This window comes from Eulemur rufifrons, chromosome 1 (assembly GCF_041146395.1).
Source record: "Eulemur rufifrons isolate Redbay chromosome 1, OSU_ERuf_1, whole genome shotgun sequence".
NCBI classification, from domain to species: Eukaryota; Metazoa; Chordata; class Mammalia; order Primates; family Lemuridae; genus Eulemur; species Eulemur rufifrons.
Window position 1 is genome coordinate 7,732,374 of NC_090983.1, and position 18,423 is coordinate 7,750,796.

The 18,423-nt window shown below is 46.6% G+C and overlaps 1 protein-coding gene and 3 non-coding genes across 4 annotated transcripts; all 4 read left to right on the forward strand.

Annotated features, from left to right (window-relative positions):
- Positions 1 to 8,722: 8,722 nt before the first annotated feature.
- On the forward strand, positions 8,723 to 18,216 carry NCL (nucleolin). Its single transcript, XM_069470809.1, has 14 exons — positions 8,723 to 8,889; positions 9,982 to 10,101; positions 11,191 to 11,668; positions 12,026 to 12,220; positions 12,328 to 12,414; positions 12,605 to 12,746; positions 13,197 to 13,321; positions 13,904 to 14,027; positions 15,060 to 15,217; positions 15,818 to 15,941; positions 16,131 to 16,264; positions 16,785 to 16,911; positions 17,311 to 17,534; positions 17,692 to 18,216. Exons 1-14 carry the CDS (start codon positions 8,872 to 8,874, stop codon positions 17,766 to 17,768), a joined length of 2,133 nt encoding a protein of 710 aa, XP_069326910.1. The 5' UTR covers positions 8,723 to 8,871; the 3' UTR covers positions 17,769 to 18,216.
- On the forward strand, positions 12,460 to 12,529 carry LOC138388019 (small nucleolar RNA SNORD82). The gene has a single exon (XR_011234049.1). It is a non-coding gene; the product is annotated as a small nucleolar RNA SNORD82 (small nucleolar RNA).
- On the forward strand, positions 16,396 to 16,475 carry LOC138388027 (small nucleolar RNA SNORD20). Its single transcript, XR_011234051.1, has one exon. It is a non-coding gene; the product is annotated as a small nucleolar RNA SNORD20 (small nucleolar RNA).
- Positions 16,988 to 17,123, forward strand: LOC138388016 (small nucleolar RNA SNORA75). Its single transcript, XR_011234037.1, has one exon. It is a non-coding gene; the product is annotated as a small nucleolar RNA SNORA75 (small nucleolar RNA).
- Positions 18,217 to 18,423: the final 207 nt, after the last annotated feature.

Below are 18,423 nucleotides of genomic sequence, written 5' to 3' on the forward strand. Positions count from 1 at the left end.
TTTACAATAGCATTGAAAAGACTGAGCAGGAACAGAGGCTGAGGCCTAGGTGGGGGATGGGGGATTCATGAAAGACAGTATGTGGCTAGGCCAGGGTTCCCCAGCTCAGGCAAGGTGGCCATAGGCTGGGGTTAGACTTGGGGGCCTGGAAGCAACTGCCGTGTTCTCTGTAGTATCTAGGATCTCACGGTCTCTGGAATGCCCATTAGAGTTATTCTGAAGTCCCTCCAACAACTCTAGGCCTGGTAAGAATCATTCATTAAATCAGCATTTATTGAGCACCAGCTGTTTGCTGACATTGTGCATAGCTTAGTGTCAAGAGTGTGAATTCCACATGACCTCAAGAAGCTCCCAGTTGAATGGGGAGACAGACACAGTATGCTCATCCAAGAGCATTGTGACAGCTGGTGCTTTCAGAGCATGGAGGAGAACCTGACCCAGACTGAGGACAACAAAGAGGACTCCTGGAAAAAAGGGCTCAGTCCTGAAGGATGACCAGGAAGCTGGGGGTGGGGGTGGTCATCTCAGGCAGGGAAGGAGCAGAAGAGGAGGTGCAGGAGGGACAGAGCCCAGAGGGACCACTGGGGGAAAACCCATCGTCCAGATGACCTGGAGCCTGGAGGTCACTGGAGGGCACAAGATGGGGACTAGGGTGTGATAAGTGAGGCAGGTGCCTGGTGCACAGATTTTAAGGCCAAGATCTCAGAAATCAATATAATATTTTAATGTAATATTTTAAAATCAATATTAAGGCAAGAAAATCCATCATGAACAAAGTATCAAATTTTAAATAAGGACAGGATCAATAACAGCCCTGTGTAAGCCATAGTGGAGCCTGAAGCAAAAGAAACAGCAGTAATAGTGATCCTGTGTTCATTTTTAAAATTCTGATTTTTTTGTTCAACATGGATTTAATTCCCCAGTAATTGAAAAACGTTGCACTGCAATAGTTCTCTCATGGCTGAGTTTGTTGTGTCCCTTAAGAGGTGGGGCCTGAGGCAAGTGCCTTGCCCTGCCTTAGTCGCTGTCTGCAGAAGGAATGGGCTAAGGCACTTGGACTTTCTCAGGATGGCTGTGAGAAGTCATGGAAAGCTCCTAACCAGAAGAATGTGCCTGTATCTGTTGATGAGAAAAACTGGTTTGGCTACAGCGTGGCAGATTAAGAGATGGGGCGAGACTGGTGTCAGGGAGGCTGATTCACAATTGCTGCATGAATCCAGGCAGAACTGAGGAAGGCTTGCAGCGAGAGGGGCAGAGGACAGAGTAGTGGGACGTGGTGGAAGGACTCCAAACGCGCTTGGAGCCCAGGCCTTGGGAAGCCTGGCTGTGGGAGCTGAGGGAGAGGGTGGAGTCTAGACAATGCTATGGTCTGAATGTTGGTGTCCCCCCAAATTCACATGTTGAAACCTAATGTCAGTGCAACAATATTAAGGGGTGGGGCCTTTCGGGGTGATTAGCTCACAGGGGCTTTGCCCTCATGAATGGAATTAGTGCCCTTACACAGAGGCTTGAGGGAGCCTGTTTGCCACGTAAAGACGGCAGAAAGGCACTATGAGATTGAGCCCTCACAGACACTGACTCTGCCGGTGCCCTGATCTTGGATTTCCAGCCTCAGAACTGTGAGCAATATGTTTCTGTTTGTAAATCACCCAGTCTAAGATATTTTGTTACAGCAGCCCAAATGGACTAAGATAGATCACATCGCCGCTCTTGGCTAGGAAAGCTGGTATTGAGGTAGGAAAGATGGCAGTTCAGGGATAGAGGAAGTAAAGTCAAAGCGGGACACTCTGAATTTGAAGATTTACGGGGCACCAAAGGGAGACATCTGCCAGGCTGCCGGGTTAATGAGTCTGGAGCCCAGGAAGAAAGTTGCTACTGGAGAGACCCTGATTTGGGTGCCATCAGATGGATTCAGCCACTGGTGGGTGGACCCACCGGGAGCTGCAGCTGCTATCAGAGAAGCTGCTCCCAGCAGAGGGCAGGAGGTGGGTGTGTGTACAGATGGTAGTTGAGGCCCCAGGGCAAAGGGGTTTGTTCAGGGAATGTCCAGGGAGGAGAAAGCGGGAAAAACTCCCCTTTTAGAAAGGAAGAAGGTAGGCAGAGGAAGGAGGCCAGGGGACAGTGGTGTCAGGGAGGCAGGGGAGAAGTTCCAAGGAGGGTGTGGTCAGGAGAGAGAAGCTGCGGAAGGGGCAAGAGAGATAAAGTCTACAGAGCGTCCTTTGGGCTAGCAGCAAAGAGGGTGTCTACAGAGGGTGGGACTGGAGGTCCCCCTTGGGGGTTGGGACATTGACAGCAACTGTCAATTCTCCCTGGAGCTTGCTCCTGCAAAGGGCAATGGAGGGAAGGAGGTGTTGGCATGGCAGGTGGCTTCGGAGGAGATCACTGGTTTGGGACCCTGGGAGGTGGCCAGGAGGGGTTCCCTGGTCCAAGGTAAGGGGTGTTTTAGAGAAAGATTCTGGTTTCCCTGGGGCCTTGGGCTAGGGTGGGGGAAGCTAAGGCTGCCTGGGGCTGTGTGCCAATCAGAGGGTGGGATCCCTGAGGGAGGTGTCTTTGCTGTGTAGGAAAGGATAAATACCTGTCGACAGGGAGGGCAGGGGAGGAGTGAGGGCCCCGGAAAAAAGAGGCTTGGAATAGACGCTGGGGAGATGGCAATGAGAGCCTGTCAGGAGCTCCTGGAAGATTGTCTCAGCTGGTGGCTGGGGCTGCCACCAGGGCAGCTGCCAAGGGCAGGGCAGTGGAGACCCAGACCTGTGTCATCCCAGGTCTCTCTCCAGTGAGGCCCATCCTCCAGGATGGGGATGGGAGAGCTGACCATGGCCTGGACTGGGAGGTGCTGCAGGAAAATTGGGGTGAGGATCTGGGGCTTGCTACAGTCTCCTCCAGCAGGCTCAGGGGCGACTGGTGAGCTAAGGGGCTGACTCCTCCCTCTGATTAGCAGGTGAAGCTTCCTGGGCCACCTGAGATACTTTGGGGAGACAAAGGCTGGGTTCTTTGGCTCTGGCTCCTGAGCCCTGGAGGCACACATTGAGTCCAGCAGGGGAAGATTGGCTAGCACACCCAGCAAGGCCTGGCAAGGGAAGAAAAGCTTAGGATCCCCCTTTGGCATCTGGCTGAAAGTTCTGGACAACATCTGAAGGCCTCAGGGAACCCAAAGGACAGAATTGGGCTGGGTTGGCAACGGGAACTTGGTTCTGTCCATCACCACAGCAACACCCAGGCCTGGAGCTCTGGAGACAGGTAGAGGCTGCAAAGCCCACCGATGCTGCCTGCTCGGCCTACATTGCGGGGGGCTTGCCCTGTAGGCTTTGTCAGCTGCATGCTGGCTGGATCTCAGGAGCAAGAGCAGCGGGGGAGACACAGGAACAGGATACTGGCCACCTCCCACCCCTCTGCGTCGGGCAGCTTCTCTGGTAGTAGCCCAGCCTCTTCCTCACGGGTCCACCTTCACTGGAAGAGCCTGGGGCGGTGGGGCGCCTGAGGGTGGCAGCAGCTTCCTGCTCTCACCTCATCTCCCATTTGGCTTCTTAGTAATTCCATCAACCATGTCACCAAGTCCCTGCATTAAACTCCGTTTTATTTTTTATTTATTTTACACAGGGCACCTGGTGCGCGTGTGCGGACACCCCAAAAACTCCGTTTTAAATACCTGATGTGATTTTATTTGCTGGTTGAAGCCTGAGACATTCAGTTCCTAGAGGCCTGGATTTGGGAAATGGAGTAAATCCTCTGAAGCCCTGCAGACCCCTCCTGTGGGCTTTTGGACCTCTGCATGGGTGCAAGGTTCACTGTGGCCGACTGGGTCTTGGGGTCCAGAAGTGCCCATGGATGCCCCAAGTGGGCACCTCAGTGTGTGGACAGGTGTGGTGGTTAGTGGGGGCCAGCCAGGCAGCGGGCAGAGTCAGGCCAGATCCATGCAGGTCTGCAGAGGTGGCTAGCGCTGCTCAAGGCAGTGCCCTGGGGCTTCTGGGTTGGTGTCAGGGACTAGTCAAACTCCCCAGAGAATTAGAGCCATGACCTTGGGGATGGGGTAGTGTTACCCTCCCCACCAGCCATTTCCTCCTCTGCAAAAAGTACAGTGTTAAAGGCATTGCATATAAGTAACTGTTCCATTTTTGTTTTTTTTTCTTTTTTTGGAGACACGGTCTTGATCTGTCACCTGGGCTAGAGTGCAGTGGCGTCATCATAGCTCACTGGAACCTCCAACTCCCTGGGCTCAAGCCACCCTCCTGCCTTAGCCCCCTGAGTAGCTGGGACTATAGTCCCAAACCACCATGCCCAGCTAATTTTTCTATTTTTTGTAGAGACAAGGTCTCACTCTTGCTCACACTGGTCTTGAATTCCTGGCTTCAAGTGATCCTCCCACCTTGGCCTCCCAAAGTGCTAGGATTACAGGGACAAGCCACCGTGCCCAGCCTGGAAAAACATATTCTAATATCCAAATGACTGATTTGCAAATAAACTTTTGTTGCGTCATTAAAAAAAAAAGGTACAGTGCTGTCTTGGAGCTCTGGGGGCAGCAGATAACCCCAGCCAGTCAGAGCAGGTAGGGTCACTCTTGGCTAGAACTGTCACCAAAAACTTCAAAAGGCAGCACTTGGGAGAACATCTATCAAAATGTAAAAGGCCTTTGACCTAGCTGTTCTACATTGCAGTATTCTACAGATATGATTTGTACATGTATAAAATAAAGTACGTAAAAAAGGCTATTTGCAGCCAGGCACAGTAGCTCAAGGCTGTAATCCTAGTCAGGAGTTTGAGAGCAACCTGGGCAACATGGTGAAAACCCGCCTTTACAAAAAATAGAAAAATTAGGTGATGGCTAATAACAGGTGGCACGTTCCTGTAGTCCCAGCTAATTGGGAGGCTGAGGCAGGAAGGCAGCTTGAGTCTAGGCGTTCAAGACTGCAGTGAGCTATGATCATGCCATTGCACTCCAGTCTGGGCAACAGAGCAAGATCCTGTCTCTTAAAAAAAAAAACAACAAAAACCAAAATTGCTATAGCAGTTTATAATAGCCAAACATAGGAAACAACCCTAAATGTCCAGCAATGGTGACTGGTTAAATAAATTGTGATCCTTTCACATAAGGAGCACCATGTAGCTATTAAAAAGAATGAAGCAGCTCTACATGTGCTGACACAGAATGAGTTACAAGATAAATGTAGTCAATAAAAAAAAGAGAGTTCAGAATAGCATACCTAGTATGACAGCATTTGTATTAAATATAATAAATATACCTGTCTATTTGCAAGTGCGTTGATTGCATCTGGAAGGAAACACAAGAGACTGCTGCAGGCACTACCCTGGAACGGGGAGGCTACAGGACAGCAAGGGAAGACTTAGTGTACTGTGCATCTTTTTGAATGTTTTGAATTTTGTACTGTGTATGCCTTACAATTCAATAAATAAATAATTCATGTTTTCTTTTTTTTCCTTTTTCTTTTGTTTTCCTAAAAGTAACCTGGGAAAATAATTCATGTTTTCAAAACTAAAAAAAAAAAAAAAAAAGCATTTGGAAACAAACAAGCTCCTTACCCACCCTTCCCATTCTGGTCTTGTGTTCCTGGTTAGCTACAGGGTGGGGATGGGGGACAGCATTCGGACCCTGGTGGCAAGAGAATAAAGCTGCAGGTAGCCTTACTTAAGTTTCTGGGCATTTGGGCAGCCCACCTGTGGTTGCCTCTCCGGGATCTCAGATCTAGAGCCCCAGAGGACGTGGATCTGATCTATCTTTGCCTCACTCTTAGTACTTGGGCATACCCTTGGAAAAAGGAACAGGAATTACTGCCTTTATTTAATAGATGAAAAACACTGAGGCCCAAGGTCACGTAGGGAGGAAGTAATATTTCATGTTTGCCCACCCATTATATGCTGGGGCAGGTTCAGATTTTATAATTTCCACTCATCCAAGGACTGAGGCATTTGGACTTTGTTAGGGATGTCCACCCTGAAGAGCATTATGTTGTTCAAAGCAGTAATCTGTTTTCCCTCTTCTTACTGTAGGCAATTTACTTCATCTGCAGTTTATTTACCTTTTAATTCAGTCCTTTGGAGTTTAAGACTGTGTCCCTGCCTTCTCTCCTGCCTGTGTTCACCAAACTCCTATCCAGCCTTCCTTCCCTTTCCTCTTAGAAGACAGCTTTTTCTTCCCAAAGAAGAGACCAAGAGACAGGAATTACCTTAATTCTCACACCTAGGCACTGTCTGGGCACATGGGAGGCTCTTACAGAGCCAGCCAGACAGTAAGTCCTTCCCCAGAGCCTGCACTCTGGCATACACTTAGGCCACTAGTTTCCCAGGTGCCCACTCTTACCTTTAGTCTCAAATTGGTATGGACCAGGAAGTGGCCCCTCCCTCACTCAAGCTGGTCTCGCCACCCCCCATTTCTTTTCTGGCCTTCTAAGTCTCCCTCTACTGGCTCATTCCCCATAGGCTGTAATAATATTCATCTCCCCCCCCACCTCCAAGCTGCTTATGTGCCCTCAAAAAAAAAAATACATGCAGTATCTCCCTTAGTATGCATAACTCAAGAGGCAAGTACTGTTATCATTCTCACATTACAGATAAACTGGGATGACAGAGCGGGGTCTCAATTTAAATCCTACCTCCTCCACTTACTAGCTACGTGACCCTGGACAAGTTAATTTACCTCTATGCCCCAGTGATAACTTTTTCACAAGGTTATTTTGAAAAGCAAATAAATTTATAAAGAACTGGAATAGTGCCTGGCACTTAATAAGCATTATGTAAGTCTTAGCTATTGCTGTTTTGCCCCCTGACTCCAGAGCAATGCCACGTGAACTATATGGGCTTTCCCTACTGCTGCTTCTACCTAAATTACACTTCTCATTCATTTAACAGATAATTTTCACTCTTCTGTGTGGCAGGCAATGCTTTAGGCAGCAGCAATACCTCAGAAAACAGTCTGTGTTCTCAAGGCTGGGTGGGGGCAGACAGTAAACATTGAAGAAAAATATCAGGTAGTGCTAAGTACCTGCAGAGGACTGAATTAGGGTGGTGTGATGGCGAGTCTCTCTGGGAGGCATTTTTCACTGGAGAGTTGGGGAAGGCTCAAGAAGAGCTGAGATATGAATGAGAAAGTAGCCAGCCATGCCCCTATTACCAGAACTCATTCCAGTCACTTGAGCACATCCACTGCTCATCTCTCCAGCCTCTATGAACGCCCTAAGCCTGCTCTGATTGAAAATAGATGGTCTTATTCCACCATGTCTTGGTGTGGTGTTCTTTCTGTCCTCATCCTCAAGAAAAGTATCCCCTTGGCCCCCATCCAGTCGAGTTCAAAGTGTGAACGTCCTCCGGGGGCTCTCCACAGACCATCAGAAAACAGGGTGGGGCCCACAAAACTGGTCTCAGCCTCCTGCCATGATCAAGGCGCCCCACTGGGTAGCTGTGGGTTTCCTATGCTCAGTCTCAGGAGTGTGCTAGTAAGAATTGCAAAATAACTTGATTGCTCATAAGAATCCCCTGTGGCCTTGTTAAAATACAAAATCCTGGGCCCCAACACAGACCTCTTTAATTTGAATCTCCAGAGGTGATACCTAGCTAAAGGTATCCTGGTTCTGTAGGAACCATTAGGTACCAGATGCCCAGGATATATCCCAGGCAGGCTTTAAAATGAAGGAAGGTGCTCTGGTTTGCTAAGTGTCGCACCAGTTAAGTTCCACCCATATGGTAACTCACTGAGTAACTGGCAAAAGCGTAATGCAAAGATAATCTTCAGCGCCTGCGTCATCGAAGGAACCTTTCCTTTGGCTCTCTTGACCTACCCCTGAGCCACCTGGTGACACTGACTTCGCAGGCACATTTTAATGGGTGCAATAGTCCCAAATAACAAAGAGGGAACTTGTGAGTGGCCGAAGGCCCGGCTCTGCGGTCAGTCTGCCCAAGTCCCTCTCCCATCCCCACAGTCGCAATACCCTGTGACCGTCAGACGCTTACTTCTCCGAGGCTGTTACCCGTTAGGAGGAAGACCCACCCCATGAGGTTGGTTACTCTGGCATTAAAGGGGATGTTTGTGTCCTACTCACAGTAAACCTCACGAATATACGCGACTGCCTTTATTTACGGCTCTCAGGAGGCTGCTTCAGGCACGTGGCCCGGGAGCGAATCACTGCAGCCAGGGGGATGACTTTGGCCCCAACCTCGTCGGCCGCCAGGGCCAAGGTGTGCCTCCGAAGGGGCCACCGTGAACTTTGCGGTTCCTGAAGTTCCGGCGCTCGCGGGCTCATCAGCGGGAAAACCGGCCGAACTCCTTTCTCCAGGGCCTCCAGGAGGATTAGCGTGGAGTGCCGGGGCCGCGCGTGGGGTCTCTGAGGAATTCCAAGGCCGCCGGGAGTCTACAGGACCAGACCACCACATTCGGGACCAAAGGTCCCCGCACTCCCCTCACACCCCACGCTCAGAATTCCCATCTCACCCCGCAGGCCGGGACCCGCGCGCCCGCCGCCCAATCAGCGCCCGCCGCCCAATCAGCGCCCGCCTGGCACAAAGCGAGTCCCGCCCCAGGGCGCCGCCGCCGAGCCCTCCCCCTCCCCCGCCTGTCTCGGCCCGCCCACTCCCGCCCGCGCCCCGCCCCGCGCCGTTCTAGGTTAGAGGCTCGCAATTGGCTCCTGGGGACGGGCGCGGGCTCTGGTTGGTCGAAGCGGAGTCACGAGGGCGCCGTCGTCGCCTTTCCAGAGGCGATTACTGGGCAGGCTCAGTCTTTCGCCTCAGTCTCGAGCTCTAGCTGGCAGCTAGGCGTACGTGCTCCGGGATCGTCTGTACCCGTGGCCGCCGTCGACGTCGCTTAGTTCTTCTAGGTTTGTCTCCGCCACTTGCCCGATACATACTCCGCCGTCATAAGTCGCCATCATGGTGAAGCTCGCAAAGGTAAGAGGCCTTGCGCACAAGCACGGACATCTAGGCCTGCATTTCGAGGGGCGCGCGCGCGGCGCCGCGGGGAGGAAGGCCTGCGCGCAGTCCCGGGCGCGTTCGAGGGCGCCATGCTGCGGGGAAGTCTCGCGCGACAAGCGGGGAGTTCTCGCGGCTTTTGGCTACTTGGTGGCGAGGTGGAGAGCTTTGGCAGGTGCGGGGGGTGGTGAAAGCGGTGGGGAAAGACTTAGGCGAGGAAGGGGCGCTGGGCCTCGGGGCGGGCAGGATGAGGCCGAACTCCTGCGACTAACAGGAGCTGGGCCCCGCCTCCTGACGCACGTGTCCCGGAGTGCGGCCCACCACGTGCGCCCAGCCGCGTGGGTCCCAGAGTCTCGGAAGAGACTGGTGTCCTAAGGCGGGAAACGGTGGGATGGGCCCTAATGGGAGGCTCAGTGGCCTCCTGGACCTTTCCGCCCGGGCCAGGCCAGCGGACACGTGGCGGGCCCTTAAAGGAGGCTTTGCCGCGTACTTTTTGCACCGAGCTGTGCGCACATGGTGGCCTACCGTGTACCCCCACGTGGCCCCCCCCCCCCCAGGGTCTGGAAGGGGCGGGGTTGTCTCGTTGGGAAAGGAAAACTTAGTAAGACCAAAGGCAATTGTTTTTAAAAGGCGATTTAAAAAGAAAAAGTGTCTTAAAGACCTTCAGCCTTAATTTGGATTCAGACGAGGGTGGTAGAATAAGGTGCCAGAATTTACTGAAGGACTGTGAATAGTTCGCTGGAAAAATAGTCCAGTTGCAGGCCACTGGTTATTAATGATTGTGCTTGATGTGCTTAACTAAGGCAACAGGAAGAGAAATTATTTCAGGTTGCCTTCTTATCTTGAAGTTTGGTTTTCTGTTTGTAAAACCTGACAGGAAAAACACTGTGGGAATTTGAGGATTCCCCCTTCTTGCATATCAAGAGTAGTCTTTGTTGTGCTATTTAGCATTATGAAAAATGGATTCTGAGAAAGGAGATTATTGCATTTTACTATGTAGAATGATGGTAAAATATGTATAGCTTGAAAAGTTGATGGGAGTGCAGTGTTCTACTTGTGTCCATTTTTTAGGCAGGTAAAAATCAAGGTGACTCCAAGAAAATGGCTCCTCCCCCGAAGGAAGTAGAAGAAGATAGTGAAGATGAGGAAATGTCCGAAGATGAAGATGATGACAGCAGTGAAGAAGAAGAGGTAATTATATCCATCTTAATGCAGAGTTGTGTTGAAATTACAAAATGGAGAGTTAAAACAATGTCATTTGGGTATTTGAATGAGTTTGAAACACATGAGATCGGGAGTTTCCTTGTCATATGCCCTCTGCAGGGCTTGACCTGTGATAAGTTGTGTTAAATTGTTACATTATCCAGTTTCAACATGTTATTGTTAGCCCTGTGGGCCAGAGAGGAAAAGGTATATGTTATAAAGTAAGTGGCAGAGCTGAACGTTGTATTCAGATCTGAGGATGACCTTATCAGATTCTTTTCCTATCCTCCAATCAAGATTAATTGGTCTCTATTCCACTGTATATAAGCTTAGTAACGCTAATCACTGTTATAATTATTTCTGGTATAGATTAGCACTCCTGGCTATCGTTTGCTCACTATAAAGACAACTGATCACTTAAATGTGCTCACTTTTCTTGTTTAGAGTTTAATAAAAGTTTTACTCTTCCACATATTACCTGGTAAAACTAGTAATCCTAAAGCAGATTTGAATAGGACTTAAATGTAGATGAATGGTGGTTTTTATCAGGCTAACATGCTCACTGTTTGATATGCTATAATTTGGCAGGGTTTATTCAGCCTGGCTATTTGAACTTCATTTTACTTTGAGTCCTAAGAATTGAGCATTTGTTGGGTCTGTCACCACACTTAGGAACCCCAAATGATTTATTAACAGTCAACACAGCCTTCTGTGTGTAAGGTTTTGAATAATATTCACATATTTTTCATCCTTAAGCTACATTTATGGTTGATGCTATTCTCATTTTCAGATGAGAACGTTGAGGTTTAAAAAAGTGTAAGGTAGAAGAATTTCACAGGTATTTTAAATGTTCAGAAAGTTTATTTATGCTTGGGTATTTTACCTGATAGAACTATGACTTTACGGACATAAAACAAGGCTCTGGAGTTTCATATGCTATCATGTACCTAATGCCTGTGGCACTGAGGCAGTGCCAGAATCTAACACTCGTTGGGACCATGGCTATCTTTTGGAGTGGGTGGTGGGCAGACTTATATTGGTTTTTTAAAAAAATTATTATTTTTTTTTGTTCTCAAGGTTATCATCCCTCAGAAGAAAGGCAAGAAGGCTACTGCAACCCCAGCAAAGAAGGTGGTGGTTTCTCCCACAAAAAAGGTTGCAGTTGCCACACCTGCGAAGAAAGCAGCTGTCACCCCAGGCAAAAAGGCAGCAGCCACACAGGCCAAGAAGATGGTTACACAAGCCAAAGCAGTTGTGACACCTGGCAAAAAGGGAGCCACACCAGGCAAAGCACTGGTAGCAACCCCTGGTAAGAAGGGAGCTGCCACCCCAGCCAAGGGGGCAAAGAACGGCAAGAATGCCAAGAAGGAAGACAGTGATGATGAGGAGGAGGATGACAGCGAGGACGACGATGAGGATGAAGAGGAGGATGAAGATGAGGAGGATGAATTTGAACCAACGGTGATTAAAGCAGCAGCTGCTGCCCCTGTCTCAGAGGAGGAGGAGGATGAGGATGATGAAGATGAAGAGGATGAGGATGAGGATGAAGAAGATGGTAAGGCATTCTCTTGGTAGGTACTAAGATATCGTGAGATGAGGTTTTGGAAGCAACACTACATACACTTTCTATGACAACCTGGAGATTAGATGAGGATCCTTCTGGAGACACTCTGGGTTATTGTGTGCCAAGCTCTACTACCAGTGAATGATTTTCTGCCCCTGAGGAAATGCTTATCCCTCTCTGAGCATTTTTCATAATATAGGCTTTTGCTGCCAAGTGATCTATTAACTCTTGCCATAACTAAAAACTAAGCATGGTGGGAAGACTGCATTTCCTTTAGGTCTTCTCAGAACTGATGTTGACTTTTGGAGATTTCTCTTAAAGGTTTTGACTGGGTGGCTTCTCTTTCAGACTCTGAAGAAGAAGCTATGGAGACCACACCAGCCAAAGGAAAGAAAACTGTAAAAGCTGTTCCTGTGAAAGCTAAGAGCGTGGCTGAGGATGAAGATGAAGAGGAGGAAGATGAGGATGAGGATGACGATGATGAGGAAGATGATGAAGAGGATGAGGAAGATGATGAAGAGGAAGAGGAGGAGGAGGAGGAAGGTAATTAGATTCAATTCTGAGGTACATTGACCTGAGTTACATTTAAAGGGAGTATTTAGGTATATGTAGCTACTCATCGGTGACATATTGTTTGAAATCTTGTCCAGAGCCTGTCAAAGAAGCGCCTGGAAAACGAAAGAAGGAAATGACCAAACAGAAAGCAGCTCCTGAAGCCAAGAAACAGAAAGTGGAAGGTAACTAGCAGAATTAGGGGGTGTGAGAGGAGATAAAGTCAAATTAGCACAAATGATGAATGACAAAGGGACTTAATACTGAAACCTGATGTTACGCTGTAACATGCTGATGTGCTATACATAGAAGTTTTGTACTAGAAATTTTGTGCCATGCCTTACAAATAGATTGATATTTCAATTTTTTGTGTAGGCACAGAACCAACTACATCTTTCAATCTCTTTATTGGAAACCTGAACTCTAACAAATCTGCTCCCGAATTAAAAACTGGTATCAGTGATGTTTTTGCTAAAAATGATCTTGCTGTTGTGGATGTCAGAATTGGTATGACTAGGTGAGTGCTTCACTGCATGTTACAAATGAAGTCTGCTAATGCTTTTCTCCTCCCCTGTTAGAACTGTTACCTTAGCCTTTATAGGGATTTGGTGTTTATACTCTTGCAAATACCTAATCTATTAGACCTGAATAGTCAGCATAGTAAGTGCTTTTATTCAGACAGGATTTTCCTTTCTTAGTGGTTTATGTAGGTTCTTTTGTTAGCTACTACTATTGGTATAAGCAATTTAGCTGATAATGAAGACCTCAAAGGGGAACTTGCATGTCCTGTCTTGGTATCATATAGACCTTGTTCTATAGCCACAATTTGCACAGCCTTAAGTTTATTTTGTTAATAATAAATACTGTAGGTGCTTTTTTGATCTTTATAATGTCACATTTGCCCAGAATACATGTGTAGCTTTTGACTTGTTTCACCTGTAATTTTGCCCTCCTCTTCACCTTAAAGAAAATTTGGCTATGTGGATTTTGAATCTGCTGAAGACCTGGAAAAAGCCTTGGAGCTCACTGGTTTGAAAGTCTTTGGCAATGAAATTAAACTAGAGAAACCAAAAGGGAAAGACAGTAAGAAAGGTATGTAAGGCTTTGGGAGATTGTGCTCCTAATGTATCTAGGAAGTTGTAGTCTAATGTAGGGAAAATGCTTTGTAACTTTTCTCCTGTGGTTTGTATTAATGTGAGAACTGAATTAGTAAAGTGTTCACAACACTACTTGGCAGTGCTTGCTGGTATTGTAATATGAATTCCTGAATCAGGCCAGCAAGAATACTTACTTAGAAAAAGGATTATTAGATTCACCTAAATTAATATACAGGAGCCTTTCTTCACTGAAACTATATTTGGTCCCTAATTACTCCCTTTGAATCCTTTATTTTCCTCTATACACTTCTGTTTTAAAGTGGTATGTTCCTAGTTTTTAAAATTCAGAGATAATGAGCATCTACTTTAGATGGTGTTTGACATCAGCTGTGACAATGTGGAGGGGACCCACTTGTATTTTGCAATGTCTGTGTCTTCATACTTAGCACAGAGCCTTTTACATCACAGGATCTCACATTATTTGTTGAATAGAACTGCCTTTGTTTTTTGTTTTTTTTCCCTCTTTGGTCTTGTAGGCCATGCAGCTCATTTTTGTGTTTGTTTTTTTTTAATCTAGATCGAGATGCCAGAACACTTTTGGCGAAAAATCTTCCTTATAAAGTGACTCAGGATGAGTTGAAAGAAGTGTTTGAAGATGCTATGGAGATCAGATTAGTCAGCAAGGATGGGAAGAGTAAAGGGTATGTTTTATCTATTGAAATGTAAGAGTTTTATTAAAATTAAGGCACTTCTCTGCTTTTTTAAAGCAGTGTTGGTCCAATTTTGCTAGGTGTGTGATCTCTGATAGTTTAACCTCTGAACCTGTGCCTCAGTTTCCCTTCTGTGCAGCAAGGATAACATACCTGATTTATAGGGTGATTTTGAAAGATGAGCTGATACATATAAAGGAATAAGGAATGTGCCTCACTTATAAGTGCTTTGGAAGTGCCAGGTACTGCAGTGAGGTGAGGTTAATAGGAAAAGATTTTTTTTTTTTTTTTTTTGAGACAGAGTCTCGCTTTGTTGCCCGGGCTAGAGTGAGTGCCGTGGCGTCAGCCTAGCTTACAGCAACCTCAAACTCCTGGGCTTAAGCGATCCTACTGCCTCAGCCTCCCGAGTAGCTGGGACTACAGGCATGCGCCACCATGCCTGGCTAATTTTTTCTATATATATTTTAGTTGGCCAGATAATTTCTTTCTATTTTTAGTAGAGACGGGGTCTCGCTCTTGCTCAGGCTGGGAAAAGATTTTTTGAGACAGAGTCTTATTGTCACCCTGGGTGGAGTGCAGTGGCATCATGATAGCTCACTGCAACCTCAAACTTCTGGGCTCAAGTGGTCCTCATGCTTCAGCCTCCCAAGTAGCTGGGACTATCAGTGTGTGCCACAACGCTGACTCTAATTTTTCTATTTTTAGTAGAGATAGGGTTTTGCTCTTGGTCAGACTGGTCTCAGAACTCCTGAGCTAAAGCAGTCCTCCCATCTTGGCCTCTCGGAGTGCTGGGATTACAGGCGTGAGCCACTGTGCCAGGTCCGAGAAGATTTTTCTAACAATATTTGTTAAACTTTGTAGTGGGAGGTAAGAGGGAAGCTCAAGTTTTAATTGAAAAGTGGAAGATAGGAGAAACTTTGAATGTTTCAATGAGCATAAAGCTAAAGGTATTTATTTTACTCAGAGCTGAAGCAAGGTCTGTTAGGTTAAAACATTGGTGTTCTTTCCCCCTGCCCATTGCAGGATTGCTTATATTGAATTTAAGACAGAAGCTGATGCAGAGAAAACCTTTGAAGAAAAGCAGGGAACAGAAATCGATGGGCGATCCATTTCCCTCTACTACACTGGAGAGAAAGGTCAAAGTCAAGACTATAGAGGTGGAAAGAATAGCACCTGGAGTGGTAAGAATTTATAGGCTTGTTACATGGTTTCCAGCATTGATGGGGGGAAATCTTTTGTATCTTTGTACTTCATAAGTTTAAGTACTGATTATAATCAGTAAAGATTAATTAATTTGATGCAGATTAAGGAAGTTGTACCCCTAGTCATGTCCTTAGTTGTAATAGTAATCTCCAGTCCCTTGAATGAGAGCTGAAATCCTTTTGCGTTGGAACATGGTAAGCGAATCTGCTTCCTTTTTTATGCTTTAAATCAGCAGTCCCCAACCTTTTTGGCACTAGGGACCAGTTTCATGGAAGACAATTTTTCCACTGAGGGGGTGGTGGGCAGGCAGAACTCAGGTGGTGACGTGTGTGCTCTGAACTCTGATTACTGTTGTAGGGAGATGTAGACTAGTAGTCAACCTACACATAAAGAACAATAAGTAAGACATTACAGTACATGAAAGGTCCTCAACGTGTTAAGCAATAGAAGCAGGATTTATTTTGGCTTTCATCAATATTGGCATGTTAACTTCCCAAGCACTGAAGTTCTTCAGAAGTGTGACTAAGGCTAGGAACCACTGCTTCAGAGTCAGACTGTGGGCATCTCTTTATTTGCAGGTGAGTCAAAAACTCTGGTTTTAAGCAACCTCTCCTACAGTGCAACAGAAGAAACTCTTCAAGAAGTATTTGAGAAGGCAACTTTGATCAAAGTGCCCCAAAACCAAAATGGCAAATCTAAAGGGTAAAATAATTAATATCTTTATACTGTCACCTGTGGGCTATTAGGAGTGTGTTGAATTGTTCTAGCTATGCAGATCAGTGTAAAGCAGCATTTAATACCTGCTTTGGGGAAAGATTTGGTGGTATCATAGGGTAGTGGGAGAGCCATGTGCTTGGTCATTTATTTGAGGTCTTAACTTTTCATCCTCAGGTATGCATTTATAGAATTTGCTTCATTTGAAGATGCTAAAGAAGCTTTAAATTCTTGTAATAAAAGGGAAATTGAGGGCAGAGCAATCAGGCTGGAGTTGCAAGCACCCAGGGGATCGCCTAATGCCAGAAGTCGTAAGTTCCTATTGGCAGGGTACTGTGGTTGGGGGTGGAACTCTCAGTGCTTTGCTTGAACTTGTTTATGTCAGTGTTTACTTTGACTACAGGTCCCATTTTTCTTCTGTTGCTACTGAGTGAAAGATAACTGGATATGATGACTGATTACCTGAGAAATAATTGATGAAATTTCAAGAAAATTCCTCTAGATAGTCAAGTTCTGATCCAGCTTTGTCAACTCAGCAGCAAATTGGCCTGTGATTTACTGCCCTAGATGGTGGGCAGCACTCCCATTTGGGTTGCTTCTCCCACTTTCCATAAAAGATCTGGGGCAGGATGTCAACTAGGCAGTGGTAATGAAAAAGGGCTGTTGATACGAGCCCTTTAATTAAGCACTAGTTGGCTAAGGTGCTTTTAACTGCTTTCTCCACTAAGGCAAGCATTCTTGGCCAGTAGTCGTACTAGGCATTGTGCAAATTCAGTGTCATTATGAATTGTGACATAGTAAAAAGGCTCAATTTTTATTTTTCTTCCCCAGAGCCATCCAAAACTCTGTTTGTCAAAGGTCTGTCTGAGGATACCACCGAAGAGACATTGAAGGAGTCATTTGACGGCTCTATTCGTGCAAGGATAGTCACTGATAGGGAAACCGGATCCTCCAAAGGGTAAGGTGCAGTGGGTGTGCAGCGTTGCCTCCACTCCCAGGGTCTTTGTGCTGTGTGGGGCTCTCAGCTCTCAAGTGTCTTCTCATTGAGCTCCGTTCTGTCTCTCGGTGGCAGTTTATGGATTCGCACGAGAAGAAGAAGAATTCACAGAACTTAGCGTTATTCTACCTTCTTTTTTATGGAGGTATATTTGGCTGTTTTGTGAGACATTCTGGGGTTTAGGCAGTCACTTAAACCAGTTAAAAATTTCCATAGAGAGCTACTCTTGTCACTTGGGCTTTTCCTAATTAAGCAAGGCTGCTTTCTATGGAACAGCTATCCAACATGTGACGTTCGTTAACTTGGCAGTTGTTCAGTATGTGCTTGCTTTATAATGGGTGATTTCATTTGGTTTTTTAGGTTTGGTTTTGTAGACTTCAACAGTGAGGAAGATGCCAAAGCGGCAAAGGAGGCCATGGAAGATGGTGAAATTGATGGAAACAAAGTTACCTTGGATTGGGCCAAGCCGAAGGGTGAAGGTGGCTTTGGGGGTCGTGGTGGAGGCAGAGGAGGCTTTGGAGGCAGAGGTGGTGGCAGAGGAGGCCGAGGCGGATTTGGTGGCAGAGGCCGGGGAGGCTTTGGAGGTAAGGCATGGGGGTGACCTCAGCATCTGTACTGAAACACCATGTGGCATGTGCACTTCAGGCCCTGTGCTGTTGTTAGGCAGGGTACCTGATCACTTGGGAGGAGAATGTGGGCTGCTTTGTACCTGCTCTTTAACGCTGTCTTGCCTTCTTGCAGGCCGAGGAGGCTTCCGAGGTGGAAGAGGAGGGGGAGGAGACCACAAGCCACAAGGAAAGAAGACGAAGTTTGAATAGTTTCTTCTGTCCCTCTGTCTTTCCCTCTTCCATTTGAAAGAAAGGACTCTGGGGTTTTTACTCTGTTACGTGATCAATGACAGAGCCTTCTGAGGACATTCCAAGACAGTATACAGTCCTGTGGTCTACTTGGAAATCCGTATAGATAACATTTCAAGAGCGATACCCTGTTGGTTTTGACTGGATATTCATATAAACTTTTTAAAGAGATGAGTGATAGAGCTAACCCTTATCTGTAAGTTTTGAATTTATATTGTTTGATCCCATGTACAAAACCATTTTTTCCTACAAATAGTTTGTTTTTGTTTTGTTTTTCTGTTTTTTTTTTTTTTTTTTGCATTGAGGGGTTGTAAAGGAAGGCAGAATGTTTTATCATGATTTTTGCTTCAGCTTTAGGACAAATTAAAAGTCAATTCTGGTTGCCAGACTTGTTACTTCCTAAAGAGTTTCTCCTGGAATGTCACTGATGGCAGTCACTGAAGAGCATGACAAAGCCAGCTCGGTCACTCAGTTCCACCCATCCTGATGGAAATGATCAATGTGTTGGTTTCCAGTATCCCAACCCCCAATTTGGGTGGAATGGCTGGGGGAGTGACATGGAAGGTGTGTCGGAAGGCTTCTGTGGCTTGTAGCAGGCCTGAGGATTGTGTACTGA

Coding starts and splice junctions, on each gene's coding strand:
- NCL (XM_069470809.1), top strand. Junction 13,322..13,903: donor AGGGAAAGACAGTAAGAAAG/GTATGTAAGGCT, acceptor TTTTTAATCTAG/ATCGAGATGCCAGAACACTT. Junction 17,535..17,691: donor AGGCCGGGGAGGCTTTGGAG/GTAAGGCATGGG, acceptor GCCTTCTTGCAG/GCCGAGGAGGCTTCCGAGGT.